Genomic DNA, 22,332 nt, shown 5'->3' with positions numbered 1-22,332 from the left:
ATTATTCTGGACCACTTGTAGAGCCTGAATATTTTTCTTATGAGTCCCAATCAGCAGTGCATTCCCATAGACAAGCCTGTATAGAATGACTGCTCGGGCCAAAGCTGAACAGTTGCATTTGGTCAAAAAAGGGCAGAGGTTCCTCAATGGCATCAGGTAGTAGGTCCTATTTGTCACAATCTGGATAACATATGCATCCGCACTAAGCAGGGAGTCCAGATGGAAACCGAAGGTCTTGATACTCTTAGATACTTGAATAGAACAGCCATGAATATGAAAGGATTGCTATTTGGGGTCCAGCTTGGATCTGGAATGCCCAGTGCCAAATATAAGGAGCTCCGTTTTGTCCCTCTTGAGACACATCCAATTACTGTCCATCCATGCTTCGATGCGGTCATAGATGGTCTGAAAAAAGGTTGCATTGTGATGATAGTCTCCCGATAGCTTAATAACCAGTTGGGTGTCGTCAGCATAGCTAGAAAAGAACACCCAGAGTTCCTCCAGAAGGTCACTGAAAGGCCGGATATACATGCCCCCTGGGAGCTCCTCAAGAGATAAGTGCTGGCGATGAATTAGCATTGCTGCAACACACCTTGGATGAACGACGTAGGAGGAACGATTGAACCCAGTTTATTGTATCAAGACTACAATGGCCAGTGTTTTCTAAAATTAGCAGTTATCCATCATGGTCTAGGAGGTCAAAGGCCGCTGATAGATCCAACAAGACCAGCATGCCAGTTTGACCTAGATCAGCAATGCTCAGCATACAGGTCTGAAGATCTAGGAGTCCTGTCTCTGTGCCAAAATGAGATCGAAAGCTGATTGTCTGGGGTGTAAGATGTTGGATTTTTCAACAAAGGACTGAAGCTGAACGGTAGCACATTTGTCCAGTATTTTTAATAGGTGACAGTGGTAATGGGTCGCAGCTTGCTAGGGTTTAGTGGGGTGATGGACCCGGCTGTTGGCAAAGGAGGAATTGACTAGCCCGACGAGGAAAGTTGCAAAACCTTCTTTGTGATCCAAAATGAGGTTGGCCGGAAATAATTTTCCAGGCATTGGGAAGGGTGTATGGAGGACATTATATTCATCATGTCCAAGATGGTAACATATATAAAGCTGAATTTACCATTTCCGTCTTCGGTAGTATTTTCAGGGGGGACGGAGGCTGTAGTTAAATCACTCAAAGGATCAGTTCTGAATCTTGAGCGAGCCTTCTCCACCTTAGCTTTAAAAGCATTCTATATTTCAAGGCAGTTTTGATCCGTAGGGACAACAGAAGTAGACAGGGTGTTCGGTTTCTCTAGGGCTTTAAAAATCTCTCAGAGTTTCTTGGTGTTATTGTTAGTCTCTTCGATCTGTTTATTAAAAAAGGTTTTTTTTGTTTCAATGATGGCCAACCTGTAGGCTTAATCTAGGGCCTTCTATATGGCTTTATTAGCTTCAGTGGGCATTTTAGCCACTTTGCTATGATATATGGCATTTATAACGCGCTCATACACAAGTGTTTCAGCTTGTCTTTTACTGATTTTCATTAGACCTAGGTCTTGAGTGAACCATTTCTGGTGTGACGCATTGTCCATGACAAGCTTGTTTCTGATAGGAGCTACTTTATTCAGCATGGCAAGCATAGAGCAAGAGAAGAAATCAGTTAAGACATCAGGAGTGTCCATGTCTGAAGTTGTCGTTCAACTCTCACCATCTCCTCCTGCTCTCCTCAGCCACCACTTCTCCAGTGTTTTTCACTCTTGCAGCCTCCTGGTATTCTTTCTCCTTCCAGCTTTCAACAAATGCAAGCCCATTGCTCCTGTGACCCACACTACTAACCTGTGCAGGCTGGCTTATATATGTAGATCCCAAGGCTCCCCGAGTGGTGGCATTCAGGGTAAGGAGTTGCAGCAGTATTGAAGGGCTGAGACTGTCTCTGGGTGCCAGCTTCCTTTTGGTCAGAGTGAACTTGAGGGGCCAGTCAGGGTATATTTCTTTTTTTTTTTAAATGAATGTATTTATTGTTTTCAAACCAGATACAACATTCAACACATCCAACTCTCCCCTCCCCTCCCAATGTCCCTCCCCCGGGCAATAACTTCATCTTACAGGCAAGCTACTCATCCACGAAATATGTCCATAACCCTTACATTATGGGGACACCACTGATCCATGTAATCTGACTGAAGATAGTCATGTACTGTTCCCCATTCCTTTTCGAATGTGCCACCCGTAACCTTGGATTGCATTGGTCACCTTTTCCATTGTCATTTGTGCCCAGACCTTCTGTAGCCATGTAAATATCAGAGGGGAGTCTTTCTTCCAATTTTGGGCGATTGTTGTCCATGCAGCTATCAGCAGTCCCACTATGCTTCTCCATTGTGACTTTTTATATTTCCTAGTTGTATTGTCTTTCATTCCCAACAGCCATACCCCTGCTCCCCATTGATCCACCTCCTGGAACATTTTCCCCATCTCTGCCTTTACTTCTCCCCAGAAGTTCTTAACCCCCTTGCAGTCCCACCAAATGTGCCTCTATGTTCCCACCTCCTCACATCCTCTCCAGCATCGGTTAGACATTTGTGGGAACATCATATGCAGTCTTTCAGTGGTATTGTGCCACTGTGATACAATTTGTACCCATATTTCCCCCCATATTTCCCTTGTTTGTGCCGAGCGGGCCAGTTTGGGGATTTGGGTCCAGAGCTTCACCCATTGGTGCTTCCTTGGTGCCTCCCCAAGAGTGATCCCCCACTTGGTCATATATGCCCATTTCAATACTTCATCCTGGGAGTTTATAAAGGAGTATAGTGTCGATACCCATTTCTTCGCCCCGAGTTATTGATAACATATGTTTCGAAAGGGGTAAGATTTCTGGTAGCAGCTTTCGTAATATCGGGTGTCTTAAGCCAGTGCCTAAGTTGAGCATATTTCAGCTCGTCACCCTCTGCGAGGCGTAGATGTGACCTACATTCCCCAAATGTTCTAATTTCCTTGCCCACAAACATTTCCCCAATGTTTGTGCACCCTGCCATTTCCCACTTCTCAAACGCCCCTCGCTCCATCCCCAGGGGGAATTGAGGGTTCCGACATATTGGTGTAAATGGGCCCTCCGCTGATGATAAAATGCCCTTCTGGGTTTGACTATCCCATGCCTCCAGAGTAGTCCTCATAATTTCACTTATGCTGAGATTGGGGTGTCTGTTCTGTTTTGCTTTCCATAGCAATTCCACCAGAGGGGTTCTAGCCACTGCCCTATCTTGCTTCACCCATATAGGAGCTGGATCATCCTCCATCCACTCCCGCAGCACCCTAGTTGTGCCGCCTGGTAATATTTTTGGAAATGAGGTAATGCCATCCCCCCTTCCCGTATAGGTGCAGTCATGGCCCCTCTTGCAATTCGAGGGTTTCCCCTTCCATATGAATGTAGTGACCGCTTTGTTAAGCGCTTTGGAGAAGGATCTTGGGACCCTAATGGGGAGTGCTTGGAAGTAACCTTGGCAGGATGGTCATCTTGATCGATTGAATTCTTCCCCACCATGAAATAAGGAGTGGGTTCCATCTCTCTAGGTCCCTCCGTATGTGCCTCAGGAGTAGGGGGAAGTTCCTATCATACAGCAGCCCCACCCTATGTGTCAGTGTAATTCCCAAATATTGTATCCCATCTTCTGCTGTTTTAGACCCATCTCCGATGCCACCTTGCCTAATTCCTGCCGATCTCCTGCCAGTATCATTATTTTCGACTTACTCCTATTCACTTTGAGTCCTGAGATGTCCCTGTACCACTCTAATTCCCCCATAACTGCCACCAGTGACCTCCCCGGATCCTCCAGTGCCAATAACATGTCATCCGCATATGCGATTACTTTGTGTTGGAGTCCCGCCATGTCGATCCCCTTAATGTGTACGGATTCCCTTATTCTTATTAGGAGAGGTTCCAGGAAGATAGCATATAGGAGTGGCGATAGAGGGCATCCCTGTTTGGGTCCCCTTGAGATTATGACTTTCTCCGATACCTCGCCATTTATAGCTATCCTGTTGGAGGGGGAGTTATAGTTGGCTTTGATCATAGCTATAAATTGTTCCCCAAACCCCATGCTTTTTAATAACTTGAACAGCAGAGACCATTCCAACCGGTCAAATGCTTTTTCAGCATCTATTGCTAGTAATACTGCCGAAGTTTTTGTGATGCCTATTTTTTTCCACCAGATGTGTGATCCGTCTGGTATTGTCATGAGTTTGCCTTCCCGTTATACCCCAATTGGTCTGGGTGTATCAGATTTGGGAGGAGCAGAGACAGTCTTGCTGCCAATATTTTGGTGTAGATTTTAGAGTCAAGATTTATCAGGGATATAGGCCGATACGACACTGGATATGTCGAATATCCAGTGGCTTATGAAAGCCTAACACCTTGGCTTCATTCATGGTTGGTGTAAGATTCCCGCTCTCCTTTAAGGAGTTTATGAGCCTGGTGAGAAAGGGGGTTATACGGTGGCCACATATTTTTTGTAGAAGAGGGCCGTAAAGCCAGCTGGGCTGGGTGCTTTGTTTAACAGAAGATCTGCTATTGCCTTCTTCACCTCCTCCTCCCCTATAGGGCTTTCTAGGGCCAACCTGTCTTCATCCGAGATTCGAGGGATCGGGAGGGTCTGTAAGTAGTTGTCCTGTGCATTCCCGTCTGGGGCGCTCGTAGTGTATAGCCTTTGATAGAATTCCCTAAAAGCTTCCCCCATATCTTGTGTGCCCGTCAAAGGCTCCCCCCTCTCATTTCTAATTTTTTTTAATCGCCATATCTTTCTGTTTTACCCGGAGTTGTGGAGCTAGTAGTTTGTCAGCTTTGTGGGCCTTAATGTAGTATCTCTGTTTGAAATATAATAATGATTTCTCTGCCCCCTTAGAGCGCAGCATTTCCAGCTGGCCTTGTGTGTGTTTCAGGGATTTTTTTAGTGTACGTGTGGGTTGACTCAGGAGTTTCTCTTGTATATCCTCCACTATGGTTTCCAGCTTTTTTTCCCCATCCATACCTCTGCTTGTCTTTTGTTACCTTTAGGGCAATAATTTTCCCTCGGATCACTGCTTTAAATGCCTCCCACACTGTCCCCAGGGGGACTTCCCCTGTGTTGTTTTGTTCAAAATATTCCTTCACCATTTCCCTAAGTGATTCCCCCATAACAGGATCCTGGAGTACGTCAAGGGGAAGTCTCCACTTCCATAGCCCGTTCTTCCCCCCTGACAGATCTAGATTGATCGATAACGGGGCATTATCTGACAATGAAAGTGACCCTTTGTCGATCCCCTTGATCCTACCCAATAGGCCCACAGAGGTACAGAAGTAATTGATCCTAGACATGGAATTGTGGAGATGCAAAAAATATGTGATTCCCCTCTGGTCCCCCCTGAGTTCTTTCCACACATCACACTGGCCCAACTGCTCCATTTGTTGCTTAAGCCGTTTCGATGGTGCCCCTATTCCATGGGAGCCACCCGAGCTTCTATCTATCTGTGGGTGCCATGCCATATTGAGGTCTCCCCCCAGTATTACCTCCCCCTTTGCATAGTCTTCCAACTTCCTTAAAGTGTCCCTCAAAAACCCGTCCTGGCCCCCCACATTTGGGGAATATATTGAGGTCAGGGTAATGTGGTGGCCCTCTAGCACCGCATTGACGAAGGCAGATCTTCCTTCCTTATCTATGTGGGTATCCACCAGGACGGGATTCCACCCTTTCTTGATCGCTATTATCTCTCCTGCTCTTTTCGGGTGCGTTTGCCTGTGCCCAGATTCTATATCCCCTTATGCATATTTTCTGCTTGTCCCTAGCTCTAATGTGCGTTTCTTGAAGTAACAGAACCTCCTATTTCTCCCTCTTAAACAGATGCTCCAACTTTTTCCTCTTCACTGGGTGATTAATGCCCCTGAGGTTGTAGGTTATAAACCGGATTTTCCCCATTTGGTCAAGTTCATGTCCAATGTCTTAGAGTCCACCTATATTCAAAGCTTGACGTCCTCCCACCCCCCAGACTCCCCCCCAACAAGAAACATTAAACCGTGTAACTGTCCCCCCGAGAGGGGCACAGGTTCCTATGGAAGCTTGGGCGTTGCGCCCCTCGCCCCCTGCCCACCATGTCCTTGGGGGGGGGAAAAATTGCGGGGAATCCTAAACCCCGCATTTCCATGAGTCCTTAATGGATTCCAAGGCCTTAATCCCGCCCCAGGCCGCCTCTTCGATCGATTCTGATTATGTCTGAGACTCCACCATGCTGGCCCTGCGATGCATGTCCCGCCCGGGTAAGAGTCAGGGAGCCATTACCTTTGCACCCAGCCCAGCCGTTCCATCTACTGCGACATCTTGCAGCTTTCCTTTCCTTTATTCTTCTTGCTTTGTCTGACGGTTTCCCATCCTCTCGGCCTTCTTTGTAGTTCTCTCCTTGCTTTGAGATCTCCATCATCCCTCCCCCTCAGTCTGTAGTCCCATCACGCCGAGACCTTCCTCCCATGACATTACTCTTCTCTGCTTGCCCTCCCATGAGAACAACAGACCAAAAGGGAAGGTCCATTTGTATCTTATTTGCCTCTCCACCAGGGCTTTGACTAGGGGGGCCATCGTTCTTCTCTTTTACAGTGTTACCAGTGCTAGGTCCTGATACAACCGAATTTCTTCCCCGTTCATGCGGATGTGATGCATCTCCCTCGCTCTTCTCAGGATTTGCTCTTTTTGAGGATATGACGATAAGGCCACCAACACATCTCAAGGCCTCTCTCCAGGCGCTCCTGATCTCTTCGGGCCCACCCTGTGCACACCGTCTATCCCCACCTCCTCCGCATCTTGTGCCTCCAGCACGTCTCTGAAGACCTCTTTGACCGCCTTCTTGAGATCCTTATCTTGCACTGACTCTGCCATATTCTTTATGCGAATGTTGGATCTCTGAGAGCGGTTCTCCAAGTCCTCGCATTGAATCTCCAGATTATGTGTAAGCCGTACCAGATGTTCCTGGGTCTCACTAATTTGTTGAGTTTCCTCTTCCATACTGTGAACCACTCTTTCAAGTGAGTCCGTTCTCTCCTCCAGGCTGGCCACATCCCGTTTCAAATCTTGGACCACCTGCTTCAGGTCGTCCTTCATCGTTGCAAATTGTTCCTGGACTGTAGACATACATTTCTCCTGAAGTTCAGCGAACCACATCTGCAGATCATCCCTTGATGGCATTTGGGGGTGATACCCGTGGGCATTGCCTTCACTTTGGGGAAGGTCATCTAGTCCCTTCACTCTGGCTTGGATCGAGCTGTCTGTTGCCCACATCTGAAGGATGTTAGCATCCTGTTTCATATTCTGTGCCGCCTGCTGAGTTGAACCCCCTTTCCCCTTGGTTTTCGACATGGTCCCTGCAGAGTTATTGGGTTACTTATAGTCTCGCTGAGGTAGTTCCCCCCCCTTTTCACTGCAAACCACAAAATCCCAGCAGTCGCCAGTTCCTTGCCGTGTGGGAAGGAGGTTGCTAAGAGTTCTTTAACCAGTGTTCCCTGGAGCGCAGCTGCATGAAGCCAAGTGGACCTTATGGTTCTTTACTCAATCCCCCCGTTGCGTGATCTTTAGAGGGATGTGGGGGGGGGCTCACCGCCCGGTCTGTACACTTATTACTACCCTATGACTCCCTGGTTGTTGGATTCTCTTGGTGGGCCTGGGCTTACTGGAGACCATCCAGCGCAGTTTTGCCCTCTCGCTCCAGGCAAGACTGAGGCCTCACCCCCATATGTCGCATCCCTCTCTCCCCGAATTCCGCCGCAGCTTCTTCTCGGGGGCGGGGGGGGGAGAGCCAGCCCCCCCTCCTCCGGATTCTTTAGCCCTTTAAGTTAATCCTCACACATGGGGCTCTCACCTTATGTTAACGATCGCCCCTGCTCCAGTGCCCTCGGTCCTCCAATGCTCTCCTCACGTACTGTCCTTCTTGTGTCTGGGGGCTCCGTGTGCTGCTGCCGAGCCCCAAGACTCACCGTCCCTTCCCTGCATGCGGGGGACTCTTCGAACACCGAACGCGGGCTCGTCTCATCTCCGGCTCACCGCTCCTCCCGTCCCTGCGACTTCATAGGTCCAGGATCAGGGTCCTCGTCCCGCCTGGTCTTCTTGGGCCCGCCTCCTCGGTCCCCACTCACCCGAGTGTGATCTCTCGTCTCTCCCCCTGTGCCGCCGGCCATCAGCGCCCTGCGTCCCGGAGGGGGAGGGGCCGTCTCAGCTCGTCCGCGTACCGTTTCCCCACCGCACGCAAACGCTCGGATCTGCTGGCCTCACTTAGCACCCGGGGCCCGCATCAGTGGGGGGCAATTTTCACCCTTCAGTAATCGGCGAATCTTCCCTTGAAGTTCTTCATTGGGGCGGCCCGGACGAGGAGCGCGCTTATTCGCGACCCATCACCCCGGCGGCCATCTTGGAATCCCCAGTCAGTGTATATTTCTAAACTATGGCACGCCATTTTAGAATTCAGAGGAGTCTCCGCTGAGCCATGGTGGGCTGCTGGTATCAGGTGCAAGCCTGTCTGTGTGTCCTGCATCAGTAAAGAGGGTTACAGATGTCCTTAGCATTACTCTCACGCTCCACAGGGAGTTGACAGTGTTCCCACGTGTTACGGAGAATTCTCAGAGGTGTGCCAATTCCTCTCTACCTTAGAGACCCCCAGCTCTTTTGCTGGAATTTAGGACTTGTCATTTCTAACCTGGAGAGAGTGAGACCTTTTCGCCACTCTCTCATGTGTTTTTTCTGTGATTTGGACTCTGTGTTTCTTTTGACTTTGGAGTCTGACAAACTCCATGGGCATCATCTTTGCATTGTGACACACAGCACCTTCAGTGCAGTGGCACAGGGAAGTCTCTTGGATTTCCCAAAGGTTTAACTACCTTCTCATGGTGAAACTACGGCTTCCAAGAGCAGTGAAGTGAAATTGACTTCACTTACATTTTGTAACTTTCTAGACCCAGCACACAATATTTTACCAGTGTGTGTGTGCGTTCGCAGCTGCAGTAAGGCACCCATGGGTGCCCATTTTGTCAAAATGACCCGGTCTTCTTTTTTCAACATTTCTTGTCAGAAAGGTCCTTCTTGAGAGTTACTCTGCATGCCAAACCAGGTTTGGTCCCTTTGTTCATTTTGTCTTTGGCAGGATTCACAAGTGAAGCCCGCCTCTGGCTCCAGTATGTGGGTGATTGGCCAGCTGGCTGTCCGTCAAGGACAGCCACCCTGCTGTGTGATTGACAGCTAGGCTGGAATGATGGGAGAAACCTGCATAAAAAGGCGAGACTTTTGGCTGGGAAGGCAAAGTCAACCACTGGACGAAGGAATCCGAAGAAGAACTTGGAAGAGACGCCTGCTGCGCATCCTGGTCCGTTGGTTTGCCCGGTGAAGCTCTGCTGCTGTGCCGAAGCTCCGACTAGAGAAGCTTTGCAAGGACGACTTCTGCCCTTGAGTTGGTGGGACCAATCAACTCCAAAGTGAGCTTGTTTGCACATCCTCTGGGAGATGGCTGTACTTCCACTGCTGCTGCTGCTGGAACCGAAGTGCCAGGGAGAGGAACACCAAATCGAGTGGATCGTTTTAAGTCGGACCCGAGCGCCAGGAAGATCCTCCGGACTTCCCTGAAGCAGGACTGACCAAGCCTGAGCCACCTCAACAGAGTGCTGGACCCCAGATGCGAGGAAAGTCTGAAGTGGTATCCGAGAACCGCAGTGTTGCTATTTGCTGCGAGACGCGAGGAGCTGAAACACTGACGTGCCATTGAATTGAAGTTTGCCCATTGCTGCCGCTGACCTTCCCATTGCAGTGCAGGAGTCCCCAGACGTCCTCCCTCTTGTCCCTACGACTAAGGCGCAGGAACACCAGGATCTGCAGAGCTGTACAGGAACAGAAGCCAGCTGGAACCATTTCTTCTAACCAAAAGGTGCTGTAAAGTCTAAAAGAACTTACCTCTTGTTGTGTTGCTCTCAGTTGAGACTTGTCTTGGTTGCCCTTGCAGAGCTGCTTACGACTTTGCCCCTCACAAGCCTCCCAGCTTGTGGCCCTTCAAGTGAATCTTATTTCTACAAATCTTTCTAAAACATTATACTTACCTGCAAAGAAGATCTTCAGCTCCCCTAGACTTTGCTCAACTAACATTGGCAGTCCTGGCTCCCTGAGAGACTCTTCTTACCTTCGACTCTGTGCCTTTACGTTTCCCCCAGGAAAGGGTTACATTTACTTGACATTGGAAGGTTCAAAAAGTACTTACCTTTTTATGAATGTGTTGTCAATCTTTGTTTTATTTCCCTATCTAACCTTTGCACCAAACTCAGTATTGCTCTACATGTACCAGTGATAAATCATTGTCCACAGTGTCCTAGCTATTTAAGTCACCTGAGGGTGTAGGAAGTGCCTGTGTGCCATCCCCAATGGGTGTCATCTGATTTCTGAAGTATATCATTTTTGTTACATGTTTTGCTCCCTTCCGAAAAAGGCTTATATAACTGACTGTTAAATAAATTAATAATTGTTTAATCAAGAAACCTTGAGTGTAAGCATTTATTTTAATAACTGTCACTGTGAAACTGTGTTACAAGCCTACTGCTCACATTGACCCCTCTTGAGATACGTCTGGCTGCTCAACCACACCACCAACCTGTGTAGTACAGACTTATACCAAAGGTTGGGTTCCTATTGCCAGGAGGTCAAGGTTGCTGTAGTGCACCCAAAGCGTACTGTACACAATCTTGCCTAACACCACATACGTGTGGGCTTGCACACTGTCTTCTGTTCTATGGACACAAACAGATGTGTGAACCTCACAGTACTTACCTATGTTCATGGGGTTCTCATCTCACTTGAAGGGGTGTAGTTTAGTTTAGTTTATTTATTTGTAGAGAGCTCCAAGCCCTGAGGCATCTTGGCGCTTATCTTACATGTTACATAATTGCATACACTTAACTTACAATTTACAAAGATGTATCCATACAGTTTAGTTTCATACAGAGACGTAGAAAAGGTACAGTAGTATTGCCCAAGCGGGCTTAACTTACATAATTACACATGTATAAATAGCTGGTTGTATGCAGGTCTGTGAGTACCATAGTTACTGTACCAGTGTGAACAGTTCAATGGTAGGCCGTGTTACGAGGAGCGGTTACATTCTTTCTCAGGAAGCCACAACTTTACATTTTTCCTAAACAGATCATAAGAAGGTTCGGATCTTAGCGCTATAGGAAGAGCGTTCCAGTTTTTGGCTGCTAATACCGGGAAGCTAATCCCTCCTGCTCTTTGTAACTTGTACCTAGAGATGTTGAAGCAATGTGTCTGAGCAGTTCTAGTAGGAGGGGCTGGTATGTTGCATGAGAGAATGTTAGTCAGATACTTGGGTGCCAGGTTAGCGAGACACTTGTTTGTGAGTGACAGGGTTTTGAGTGTGATTCTTTGCTTGGCAAATAACCAGTTCGATAGCACCTGGTTTCAGAAATGTGCTGTGATCTCGGGATGTTAATTGCTGATCTGATGGCATTATTTTGTATGACTTGCATCTTATTTAGGTTCTGTTGGATGGTTCCTAGATATAGCGTGTTACAATAGTCAAGTTTTGACAAGACTAGGGCTCTGGCTATTGTGATGCAGTTTGCTTTAGAGATGAAAGGTCTGCAGGCAATGATTAATTTGCAGGTATATGCCGAGGAGGAGGCCATTGCATTGGTTTGTCTTGTTAGCGAGAGAACAGAATCGATGTAAATGCCTAAGGTTTTTACATCCTTAAAGATTTTGATTATGTTCCCATCAATGTTAAAGGAGGTAAATTGTTCATATAGTTTGTTGAGGTTTGCTGGGGATCCTAGGAGGAGCAACTCTATCTTATCATCGTTAAGACAGAGTCCATGCTTAGTCATCTAGGCTTGTATGATGAGGTAGATGTTGTTAAGTGTTTTGCTGTCTGTAGCATAGTTTACAGTGATAGGGATGAGTATTTGGTTGTCATCGGCGTAATTGGTGTAGGCGACACCCAAATAGTCAAGGTCATCAAACAGAGGCTTTGTGAACACATTAAATAGTGTTGGGGACACGCAGGATCCTTGGGGAACTCCACAGGTGAAAGGTGTTGGTTCTGTAGAGGCTGATGGTGCGAAGACCTTCATAGATCTGTTGTTTAGGAAAGACTGGATCCAATCATTAGCATTATGTGAGAAATGAGCAACAGATGTTAGATGGCTGCAAAGGACTTTGTGGTTTACTAGGTCAAATGCTGCAGACAGATCTAGAAGTAGGAGAAGGGCAAGGTTGCCTTTGTCTTTTAGGGCTTGAATTTGTGTCTTACGGTCAATAAGAGCTGTTTCAGTCCTGTGTCTTGGTCTGAACCCTGATTGTCTAAGACCAAGCAGATTGCTTGATTCTAGATGTTGTTGAATCTGCAGGTAATCTGCTCGATCCAGTATTTTTAGTAGAAACGGTACTGTGGTAATGGGCCTATAATTGGAGGGGTTATTTGGATCTAGAGTTGGCTTTTTTAGTAGCGGAAGTACCCAGGCATCCTTTAGGTTATTGGGTGCAATACTAGATTTGAATGAAGCATTGATAAGGGATGTGATGAAGGGGCGAGTTCCTTACCTGCCTCTTATGATACGGGCAGGGCAGATATCACCATGGCATTAAGAGGGTTTTAGTTTCAAGGGTTACCCGAGGTTCTTTTTTGGAAAAAGGAAGTAGTGCTTGTTGGCCTCTGCTGGGAAGGTGTTATAGTATCACCACTGTGACTGACCTTTTCCGGAGTTCTGTTCTGCCTAGTGATGGTTGGCTTATTTTGGGGAGGCGTAACAGTAATGCTACTCTGACAGACCTTCCTAGGTGTTGTGATCAGGGAGAAGGTCTGGTATTGGTTGGCTGTAAAGGAAGAATTCTCTGCTAATTCTCTTTTGCTGGAATTTAAGACTTTTTAATTTTAACCCTGGAGTGAGTGAGACCTTTTTCTCACTCTCTCATGTGTTTTGACATGATTTGGATTATGTATTTCCACTGTTTTTGGAGTCTGACAAACGCCATAGGCATTTACTTTGTGTATGGTGACACACAGCACCTTCAGTGCAGTTTCACAGAGAAATCCTGTGGATTCCCCATAAGGTTTAAGTACCTTTTCCTTTGTGAACTACAGTTCCCAAGAATAGTAAAGTGAAATTGACTTGACTTACCTTTTCTCTTTGTAGGTCCAGCACATCCCATTTTATGTGGAGTGCTGGGGGGGTTAATTAGTAGCCCCTTTCCCTACATTCTCATGTAACATTTGTATGTTACCCTCACTTCTTTAAATGGCTGGAGGCAGTGGTTTACTTTTTCATACCATTGTGATTTCCTACCGCAGGCTGAGCCCTCAGTTGTAGTACAGCACCAATGAGTGACCATTTCGTCAAAATGGCCAGTGTCTTCTTTTTTCACCATTTTCTGTTTGTGAGGTCTTTCTTGGGTTTTACTCTGTGCGTCAAAACAGATTTGTTAGGCAAGATTGCATGCAGTACCATGTGGAAGACTGCACCAGCCTTGTCCTCTTGGCAATAGTTAACCTACCGTTTGGTATAAGCACGTACTACACAAGTTGGTAGAGTGACTGAGCAGCCAGGCTTATCTCAAGAGGGGTCAATGTGAGCTGTAAGGTTGTAACACAGAGTTTCACAATGACAGGTTAGTCAAATAAACACTTACACACAAGGTTTCTTGATTAAGCAATTATTAATTTATTTAACAGTGAGTTGAATAAGCCTTCTTTAGAAGGGAGCAATCATATAACATAAAATATACTTCAATAAATACACACTCTCAGTTTCACTAAATCAGTTGATACACATTGGGGATGGCACACAGACACTTCCTACACCCTCAGGTGACTTAAATAACTAGGACACTGTGGACATTGATTCATCACTGGCACATTTAGAGCAACACTGGGTGGGATGTCAAAGGCAAAGGTTTTTAGAAGGAGAAAACAATTGTTAACAAATATTCTTAAGCAGGTAAGTACTTTTTGAACCCTCCAATGCAAAGTACATTAACCCTTTCCTGGGAATAGTTAAAGCACAAAGTCAGAGGAAAGAAAAGTCTTTCAGGGAGCCAGGCAAGCCAAGGTTAATTGAGCTATGTCTAGGGGAGCTGAACATCTTCTTGCAGGTAGGTAAAAGTCTTGCACAATGTTTTAGAAGTCTTTGTAGAAAAGGAAATCACTGTAGGGCCACAACCTGCGAGGCTTGTGAGGGTCAACGCTGCCAGCAACTTTGCAAAGGCAACCAAGGCAAGTCTCAACTGAGAACTAGCAAGGCTACACAACAAAAGGTAAGTCCCCTTAGTTTTACAGTACCTTTGGTTTGAAGAAAACTGGATCCAGCTGGCTTCTGTTCCTGTAGATCTGCAGATTCTGTGTTCCTGAGCCTCAGTCGTGGGGACAAGAGGGAGGACGTCTGGGGAATCCTGCACTATGAATGGAAAGTCGGCAGCAACAATGGGCAAACATCAGATCAGCGGCACTTCGCGGTTTCAGCTCCTCGCGTCTCTCGCAAACAGCACCACTGCAGTTCTCGGATACCTTAATGGACTTTCCGCGCATCTGGGGTCAAGCACTCTGGAGTTGGCTCAGACTTGGTCAGTACTGCTTCATGGGAGTCCTGAGGATCTTCCTGGAGCTCGGGTCCAACTTAAAAACAATGCACTCCATCTGGTGTTCCTCTCCCTGGCAATCGGTTCCTGCAGCAGCAATGGAAGCACAGCCATCTCTGAGTGGATGTCCAGACGAGTTGGATTTGGGGTTGATTGGTCCCACCAACCCAAGGGCACTAGTCGTCCGTTGCAGGGCTTCTCTAGTCGAGGTGAATTCAGAGCTTCAGCAATGCAGCAGGGCTTCACCGGGCAAATCAAAGGTCCAGGAGTTGCAACAAGCATCTCTTCCAAGTTCTTCTTGGGATTCCTTTGTCCAGTGGTCAACTTGGCCTTCCAAGCCAAAAGCCTGGATTTTAATGCACGTTTCTCCCATTCATTTGCAGGCTAGCTGTCACTCACACAGCAGGGTGGCTGTCCTCCAAGTACAGCCAGCCAGCCAATCACCTAAGAGTGCATTCATGTCACCTTGGAGATTAAGCACAGGGAGTTTTGGGCACCTCCCTCACTTCCTGCCCTGCCAGACACGCAGGAGCCAGAGACGAATTTCACCAGTGAATCCCGCCAAAGACAAAGTGAACAAAGGGGCTAAACCTGGTTTGGCACGCAGAGTAAATCTCAAGAAGGTCCTTTCCTACAAGAAATGGCGAAAAAAGACGACCGGGGCCATTTTGAGAAAATGGGCACCCATGGGTGCTTTACTGGGGCAGCAACTGCAGCCTGCGGTTGAAACACACAATGGTAGGAAAAAGTAAACCACTGCCACCAGCCATTAATTGTAGGAAGGGTAACATAAAAATGTTACATGAGAAGCTAGACAAAGGGGATACTAAGTAACCCCTCCACCACCCTATTGTAAGATAGTGTGTAATGGGTCTAGAAAGTTACAAAATGTAAGTAAAGTCGATTTTACTTCACTGCTCTTCGAAACAGTAGTTTCACCAAGAGAAGGTATTTAAACCTTGGGGAAATTTAAGAGACTTACCTGTGTCACTACACTGAAGGTGCTGTGTGACACAATGTAAAAAGATGATGCCTAGGGAGTTTGTCAGACTCCAAAACCAAAAACATATAATTAAAAGTACAAAGTTCCAAAGTTCAGCAAAAAGAAATTAAACACTAAAACGAAAAACATTCTCCCTAACAAGATTAAAGTCCTTGGTTTGTCTTGCCTTTGGCGGGCTTCTGCCCAGAAGCCCCCCCCCCCGGCTCCAGTGTGTCTGGAAGGACAGGATGTGAGGGAGGGTCCTAAAACTCCCCTATCCTTTGTCTCTAGGAATGCCTGAATGCAACCAGTCGTGATTTCCTGGCTGGCGGTCCTTTTAGGACAGCCACCCTGCTGTGTGATTGACATCCTAGGCTGCGCATGAATGGGAGAAACCTGCTCAAAAGGCGAGGCTTTTGGGACTAGAGGCAGAGGCGACCACTCAGAGAAAGACCCAATGAAGAAACCGTGAACAAAGCTTGCTGCTTCTTCCTTGATCTTTCAATTGCCCAGTGAAGCCCTGCTGCTGTGCTGAAACTCCTTTTTCAATTCGACAGAGAAGCTCCGGAAGCGACAACTTCTCCCCTTGGGTTAGTGGCACCAACTAAATCCACTGGACTATCTTCCCAGACTGGCTGTACTTCTTCATTGCTGCAAGAACCGAGTGCCAGAGGTCGAGTAATCCGTAGTCGAGTGAAGCGTCTGAAATCAAGCTAGAAGCTCCAGGAGTCTCCTAAGGACCTTCCAGAAGCAGGACCACCAGAGCTCGAGCCCCCTTACCAGAGTGTAGGACCCAAGGAGTGAAGGAAGCCCAACCAGTATCCGAGATCCGCAACAGTGCTGTTTGCTAAGCGCTGAAACCACAAAGTGTAGCTGAACCGAAAAGAGCCCATGGCTGCCGACAACCTCCCAAGTACGCCGCAGGAGCAATCCAGATGTCCTCGCTCTTGTCCCCACGACTGAGGCTCGGGAACGTGGGGTCTGGACCACTCATCTTACAACTAGAGGTACTGTTTAGACTTGGAGTACTCACCTCATTGTCTTTTAGCTGTGCTAAAAGTAAAACAGGAGCAGTGGCTTACTTTTAGAGTTGATCCCAATTCTCTTTTCACAGGCTTAACAGCTTGTGACCCTACAAGTAATTTTTCTACAAACGTTCTAACTTTGTGCTAGACTGTTTTCGGATCTAAGAAGTGCCTCAGCCCCATAGACTGTGCTCCAATTGACTTTGGCTGTTCTGGCTACCTGAAGACTCTTCTAGTCCATTGATTTTGATATTGTCTGTCCCTCCTAGGTGGTAGCTTGTTGTAAACTGTTACTGCTGGAAAAGGCTTGTCTAGACTTTATTTGAAGATGTCATTGTTCTCACATTTATTGAGAACCTATTTAACCTTTTTCCTCCCCTAAACCTTTCCTTTCTGCAAACTCAGAATTTTCAAAGTATAACCAGTGTGATATATAAATGCCATTATTGCCCTTATAATTGAAGTCACCTTAAGGTGTAGGAATTGTGTAAGAAGCATATCCAAAGATTATACACTACTTGTTCTGATTCTGAAAAGTAATTTTAAAGTATATTTACATTGTTACATGAATTGCCTTTTTAAAGAACGCTTATTTAAAAATTGATGTTAATTAAATAAATATTTTTTTTAACAGAAACCTTGAGTGTAAGTGTTACTCGGCTACTTTTATTTACGGAAGTCATTTGTACAGCGCTACAGCTCACATTTACCCCTCTTGAGATAGGCCTGGCTGCTCAGTCACACTACCAACTTGTGTAGTACAGACCTATACCAAAAGGTGGGTTACTTAATAAAAAGTAGATAAATGTTGTGTAGCCTCACACAGTGTGACTGCATCAATTCTTACCCAACACTGACCTTGGTTTGGGCAGGAGTTAGCGTATCACTACTATGACGGACACCTATCAATTGACGCAGAAAGAGTGAGAGTGCGCTGGGATCTTCCCTTTCCAGCCCCGGGCCCATCATCGACTGTCTCAGGGTGGTACATGTCCCAGCTGGCTATCTTCCCAAATGTCGACACAGCCAGATAGGGAATTTCGGCCCACTGGATATCGAGGAACCAGAAACAGAGCTAGAATGGACAGAAACTAACCGCAACCCTGACTGGCCCCCCCACAGAGAATCTGTGCTGGGGGAATTGCCTGCGATAAATAGTTGACTGAGACATCTGAAAACAAAAGCGAAGATTAGTTGCACACCCAAAAACATAAAATTGAGTAGTCATGAACGTTTCCCTAATATCTCCCACCCCATCTCCCTTGCATCCCTCTCACCTTTCCTTGTATATATTAGCCCTACCCAAATCCCTGTTTTCAATCTTTGGTTCCATTTTAATGGTTGTTTTTTAGCAGTACCTTCTACTTAGTTCTGTGTTTGCTCTTGCATGAAAGACATGACTGACCAAAATGCTAAATAAACTAAAGACTGCTTCAAATATTGGCAGCTCTACAGCCATAACTACATACACAAGTCACATCAAGGTTACTGATGGGTCTTTTCTGTTGTCGGGCCAGTTACATACAAACAGTAACCTTGCCATTTAACGAGGGTAATGCAGAAGACAGTGATAGCAACCCTTGATGTGCATGCAGGATAATCAGCTGAACGTTACCGAGAAGGGAAATCAAAGGCGCAACAGCTTTTAGGAACACAAGTTAGTTGAATATGTGCTGTATTGATTTAGGTTAGCCCCTTTCATACCAACGCTTCATCAGTTAACAAATTGCCTTTTTTGTTTTACTGAAATGCTTTGGCAAAATATAAACATCGTCACTTATTTTTTTAGGCCGAAATGCAAGATTGCATTGAACAATTATTCTGGGGTTGGTCAAACTCTTTCAATGTCAACAATGTTTGGCTGTTAGTCATAGACTACTGTAAATTCCAGGGGGGGTTAAACCCTGGATGGCAACTGTGATGAATCCGATGGAGTCATCAATGATTTCCCGTCTACTCCCATGTGGCCGAGGGGCAGCAATATGAGGGAGGATCACACGTGGAGAGGGGTAGACAACCTCTGGGGAGATGTCACGACTTCATCCGGTGAGAAATGGTATCCCCCATTTTCTCTTCAAAATCACCCTCCCATATTGAATACCCTCATGGCCTTTTTGTTGTACTTCCACTCCTCACATGAAGAATAGGGAAATCACTGTCTCCAGTTTCACCTATCAATCACCCAGGACTCATTCACCATTTATGACCACTGGAAATGTGTATTCAAGTTTCCCAGGATGACCAAAATACTGGAACGAGGAATCGGAATCGAGCAATGCAGAATGAAGCAAGCCACAAGCCCAACGACTGCTTAGTGGCTGCTTGCATAAACATGTGCCTCGGAAGTTTAAAAGGCAAGTGAAGCAGGGAATCAATGTCTGCTACTGGCATGATAGAGCTGCGTCTCTCCGTGAGGTTGAAGAAATGAAAGGCAATTACTGATGCGGTGGAGCCAGGCTGTTCTCCAACGAAGTAGGAAGAGGCTGCCGCGTGAGAAGGCCACACTGTGGGAATGCCAGGAGCCTGCAATAGGCTCCTGGGTGTTCACAGGTGACTGAGAGCAGCGCTTCAATTACCAGAGCCTGGAACTAAGCAAACGTATGAAGTGGAAGCCGCAAAAAGCAGTCACAAGAAGGAAGCAGACAGAAAAGCTTCTCTGGCTGCCCGCGCGAGAATCCATGAATGCCAACAAAAGCTGGTGATTCCACCCAGAGGCAATGTAGACGCTGAGGTGTATCGGCAGCTACTCCGAGTGCAAGTGATTAAATCACAAGGCACTGAAAGAGAAAGAGCGAATGAACTTAATGTTGAAAGAGGAAGTAAATTACAAATAAAACCTCTACAAGCATATACTGTGCAAGTAGAGGGAAAACCCAGACCGGATAATATATCTAGAGGACATATTGACAGACAAAGTATATGTGCAGCTTTCTAAAGGGGCCGATGCCCTGTGTGAACAGAAGTCCTGGCAGGAGAGTATATCAGGCCACTACAAGTATGTGAATACAAGAAGCCCTGGCAGGAGACTACACCAGGAGATTGTTAACTGTGTGAAATAAAGAAGTCCTGAGAGGAAACATCAGGACTAGAAAAGGGATTGTGTTAACCAGGAGAGAAGAAGCAAAACCCTGGCAGAAATGCACACCAGGAGTTGTGAAAGAAACAAGATTGCAAAGTCACACAACATTTTACGCCAATATTTTTGTGGGCCACGAAAGGCACAAGGAACTGTTGTATCTGAAACTTCGGGGAGTAAAGAGGAATTCAGGGAAAGGGAACCCCCCTCTGGAGCAATGACCTTTATCCTTGAAGAACATTTATGTTGGAGCTATTTATTCTTCTTTCGTGAACACATTTCTAATCCACCCAGGGTTAAAGACATTTCCCATTTCACCTTAGAGTTTAGTTTTAGTGTGAGGGTCAGAATAGGACTTTGGACACAGGGCAGTTTTGTTTCGAACATCCTGGCACAGACAGATCCTTAGTTCTGGTTTAGGTAGGAAATTCATCTTATAGAAGGGTCAAGAGAGGCCTTTTCCCAACCCCTTAATTTTCAATAAAAGTCTAACGAAATTCATAGCTAACTTGTGTCCGGGTTTCATTCCCGACTCCTCACACAACTATCCTGCACAATACAGTGGAACCCATTACAGTCAAGAAGAACATGTGTGTACACAAACTGACAAAGGACTATTTAAGAAAGCAAGGTTTCAGAAGACACACGTGACATTTAAGAAAAACTTTGCAAATACCTTCATTTCTTCAGACATTCCCTTATACTTGGCCACCACAACTCGAATATTCTGCTGAATAAGCATAATCTCTTTCTTTAATTCAGAGTTCTTTTCATTTAATAGATTTAGTTGTGCCTGCAAGACAATACACATGTGATTTAAGTCTATAAAATAATACAGAAAAAGGCGTTTAGCAGCTGCCTACAATGATACACCTGTATGCAAGTTATCACAGTCTAGTCATTCTATCCACATTCTACTGTAGGTTCATTCTTCTCTCAGGCACAAGCAGGATTGGCAGCCACCTTTCGACCCTGCAAACTACTAGCCAATCACAGCTCTGACAATTGCAGCCAAGGATAAGGAGAACAAAATGAGCATAGCATCTTAATACCACCTGTGACCATTGAAATATTTGCACAATTTCCAATTTAGTATTTGTAGTAGACAAAATGTGAAAATGCTAATAACTTAAAACATAATACTAAATAAATGGAGGATATTTTTATAAGAAAATGTGTGACTATTACCCAATATAATGGTTCTCAATTCCTTATTCTCAGAAGGATGAAAATCGTTAGTTTGCCTTCCAACACTGACTTGCAGAGTGAACACAGATCCAAGCATCAAGCATTGAAATGACTCACATATTTGGCCACATGCTAGTGATTGCTGGAAGTGGGTAATTGTGTCCTGTAAGGGTGTCAAAGAATACAGCCGACACAAAGGTGGCATGATTTTGGTTATAGACCTTTGTTTATTGTATTGAAAACCTAGCTGTCCCGATCTCTAAGAGGGTTTTCCCTGCCTCGAAACTGATACTAAAGGGTCGGTCAGAATGTGCATTAAATTAAAGTTCCACCGTCCTGTGTCAAAATCCTACTATAACCCTCACACTAAACAGGAAGTTCCTTCTTCATGTGAATGGCTCCCTTCTCCTGCTTCTTGAACAGTGCCCAAAATAATGTTCTCTCACAGCAGAAAGGCCAGGGGGAATGACTCCCCTCCCCTGGCTTACTGGTTTCACCCAGTCTTTATACAACTTCACACCCAGGGGAATGGCTCCCTTCTGGTGTAAATCTGTACAGTTTCCAATAAAGCCAGGGGGAATTACGCCCTGTTCATGCCATAAAATATGAGTTGGGTATCGTCTTTCAGAGAGCAAGAGCACACTGGAAATGCCTTTCGCTGGTTAGGAAGATCTTGTGTCTCACAAAGGTTCTGTGTTTGTAGACAAAGTTGATTTTGGAGGAGAAAGGCTGTGTTTTAGTACATGATATCTCGAGACTATGCTGTGATCTCCTCCTCGAATCAGGTAGCTCTCTGGAAGAACTTATTGAAAACCTGATTAAAGCTAAAAAGTCCCTATTTAACCATAATATGCATATGTGGTCATCTTTTTTTAAACACTCTTTATTGGCATTTTATAATAACATCCCAAGAACCCGCAATTCTGCCCCCCCCTCCCTCCCCTCTCCTCCCCCCCCTCCCTAATCCCCCCGATACCCTACCCCCAACACACTTAATGACTTTAATTTTAACAATATCAACAAAGTCACACCCCCATCCACCTCCCTCTAACCCCCCCCCCCCCTCCAGTGTCCGGATTCGTCCTCCAGGCTTCCATTCCCTCCATTGGTCACAGCATGCAATCCTCCATCGTCCATGGTTTCCCTGTGGATTGGATGAAACCACTGCCAGTTCCCAAGTTCATGTCTTCCCCGTTCATCCTCACCCTCCCACCCCTCCAACCCCTACCTGTGCTTCTTCACGGTGGCCATAGGTCATTATCCTTTGACAGTTCATTTAGCAATTGGGTCCAATGAATCGTTACACCCTCCCTTTCCGTCTCAGGGTCCATATTCTGCAAAACTGTTAGTTCCGCCAAGCCCCACCTCCGCACATCTTTCCGCCATAGATTAATCACCGGGCCTTGTGGGCATTTCCATGCTATCGCCATTCGGCGTTTAGCC

At 46.1% G+C, this 22,332-nt stretch overlaps 1 protein-coding gene across 3 annotated transcripts in view; it reads right to left on the bottom strand.

Annotated features, from left to right (window-relative positions):
• Positions 1-22,332, bottom strand: part of NMI (N-myc and STAT interactor) — a 471,986-nt gene that overhangs the window by 325,437 nt on the left and 124,217 nt on the right. For all 3 annotated transcript variants that reach the window (XM_069616491.1, XM_069616490.1, XM_069616492.1), the window contains exon 4: positions 20,378-20,494. In XM_069616491.1, the coding sequence (XP_069472592.1) occupies positions 20,378-20,494 (117 nt within the window). The remainder of the gene's footprint in view (positions 1-20,377; positions 20,495-22,332) is intronic.

Source organism: Ambystoma mexicanum, chromosome 9 (assembly GCF_040938575.1).
Source record: "Ambystoma mexicanum isolate Mex_15411 chromosome 9, UKY_AmexF1_1, whole genome shotgun sequence".
Taxonomy (NCBI): domain Eukaryota; kingdom Metazoa; phylum Chordata; class Amphibia; order Caudata; family Ambystomatidae; genus Ambystoma; species Ambystoma mexicanum.
This window is presented reverse-complemented; position numbering and strand designations above follow the sequence as displayed.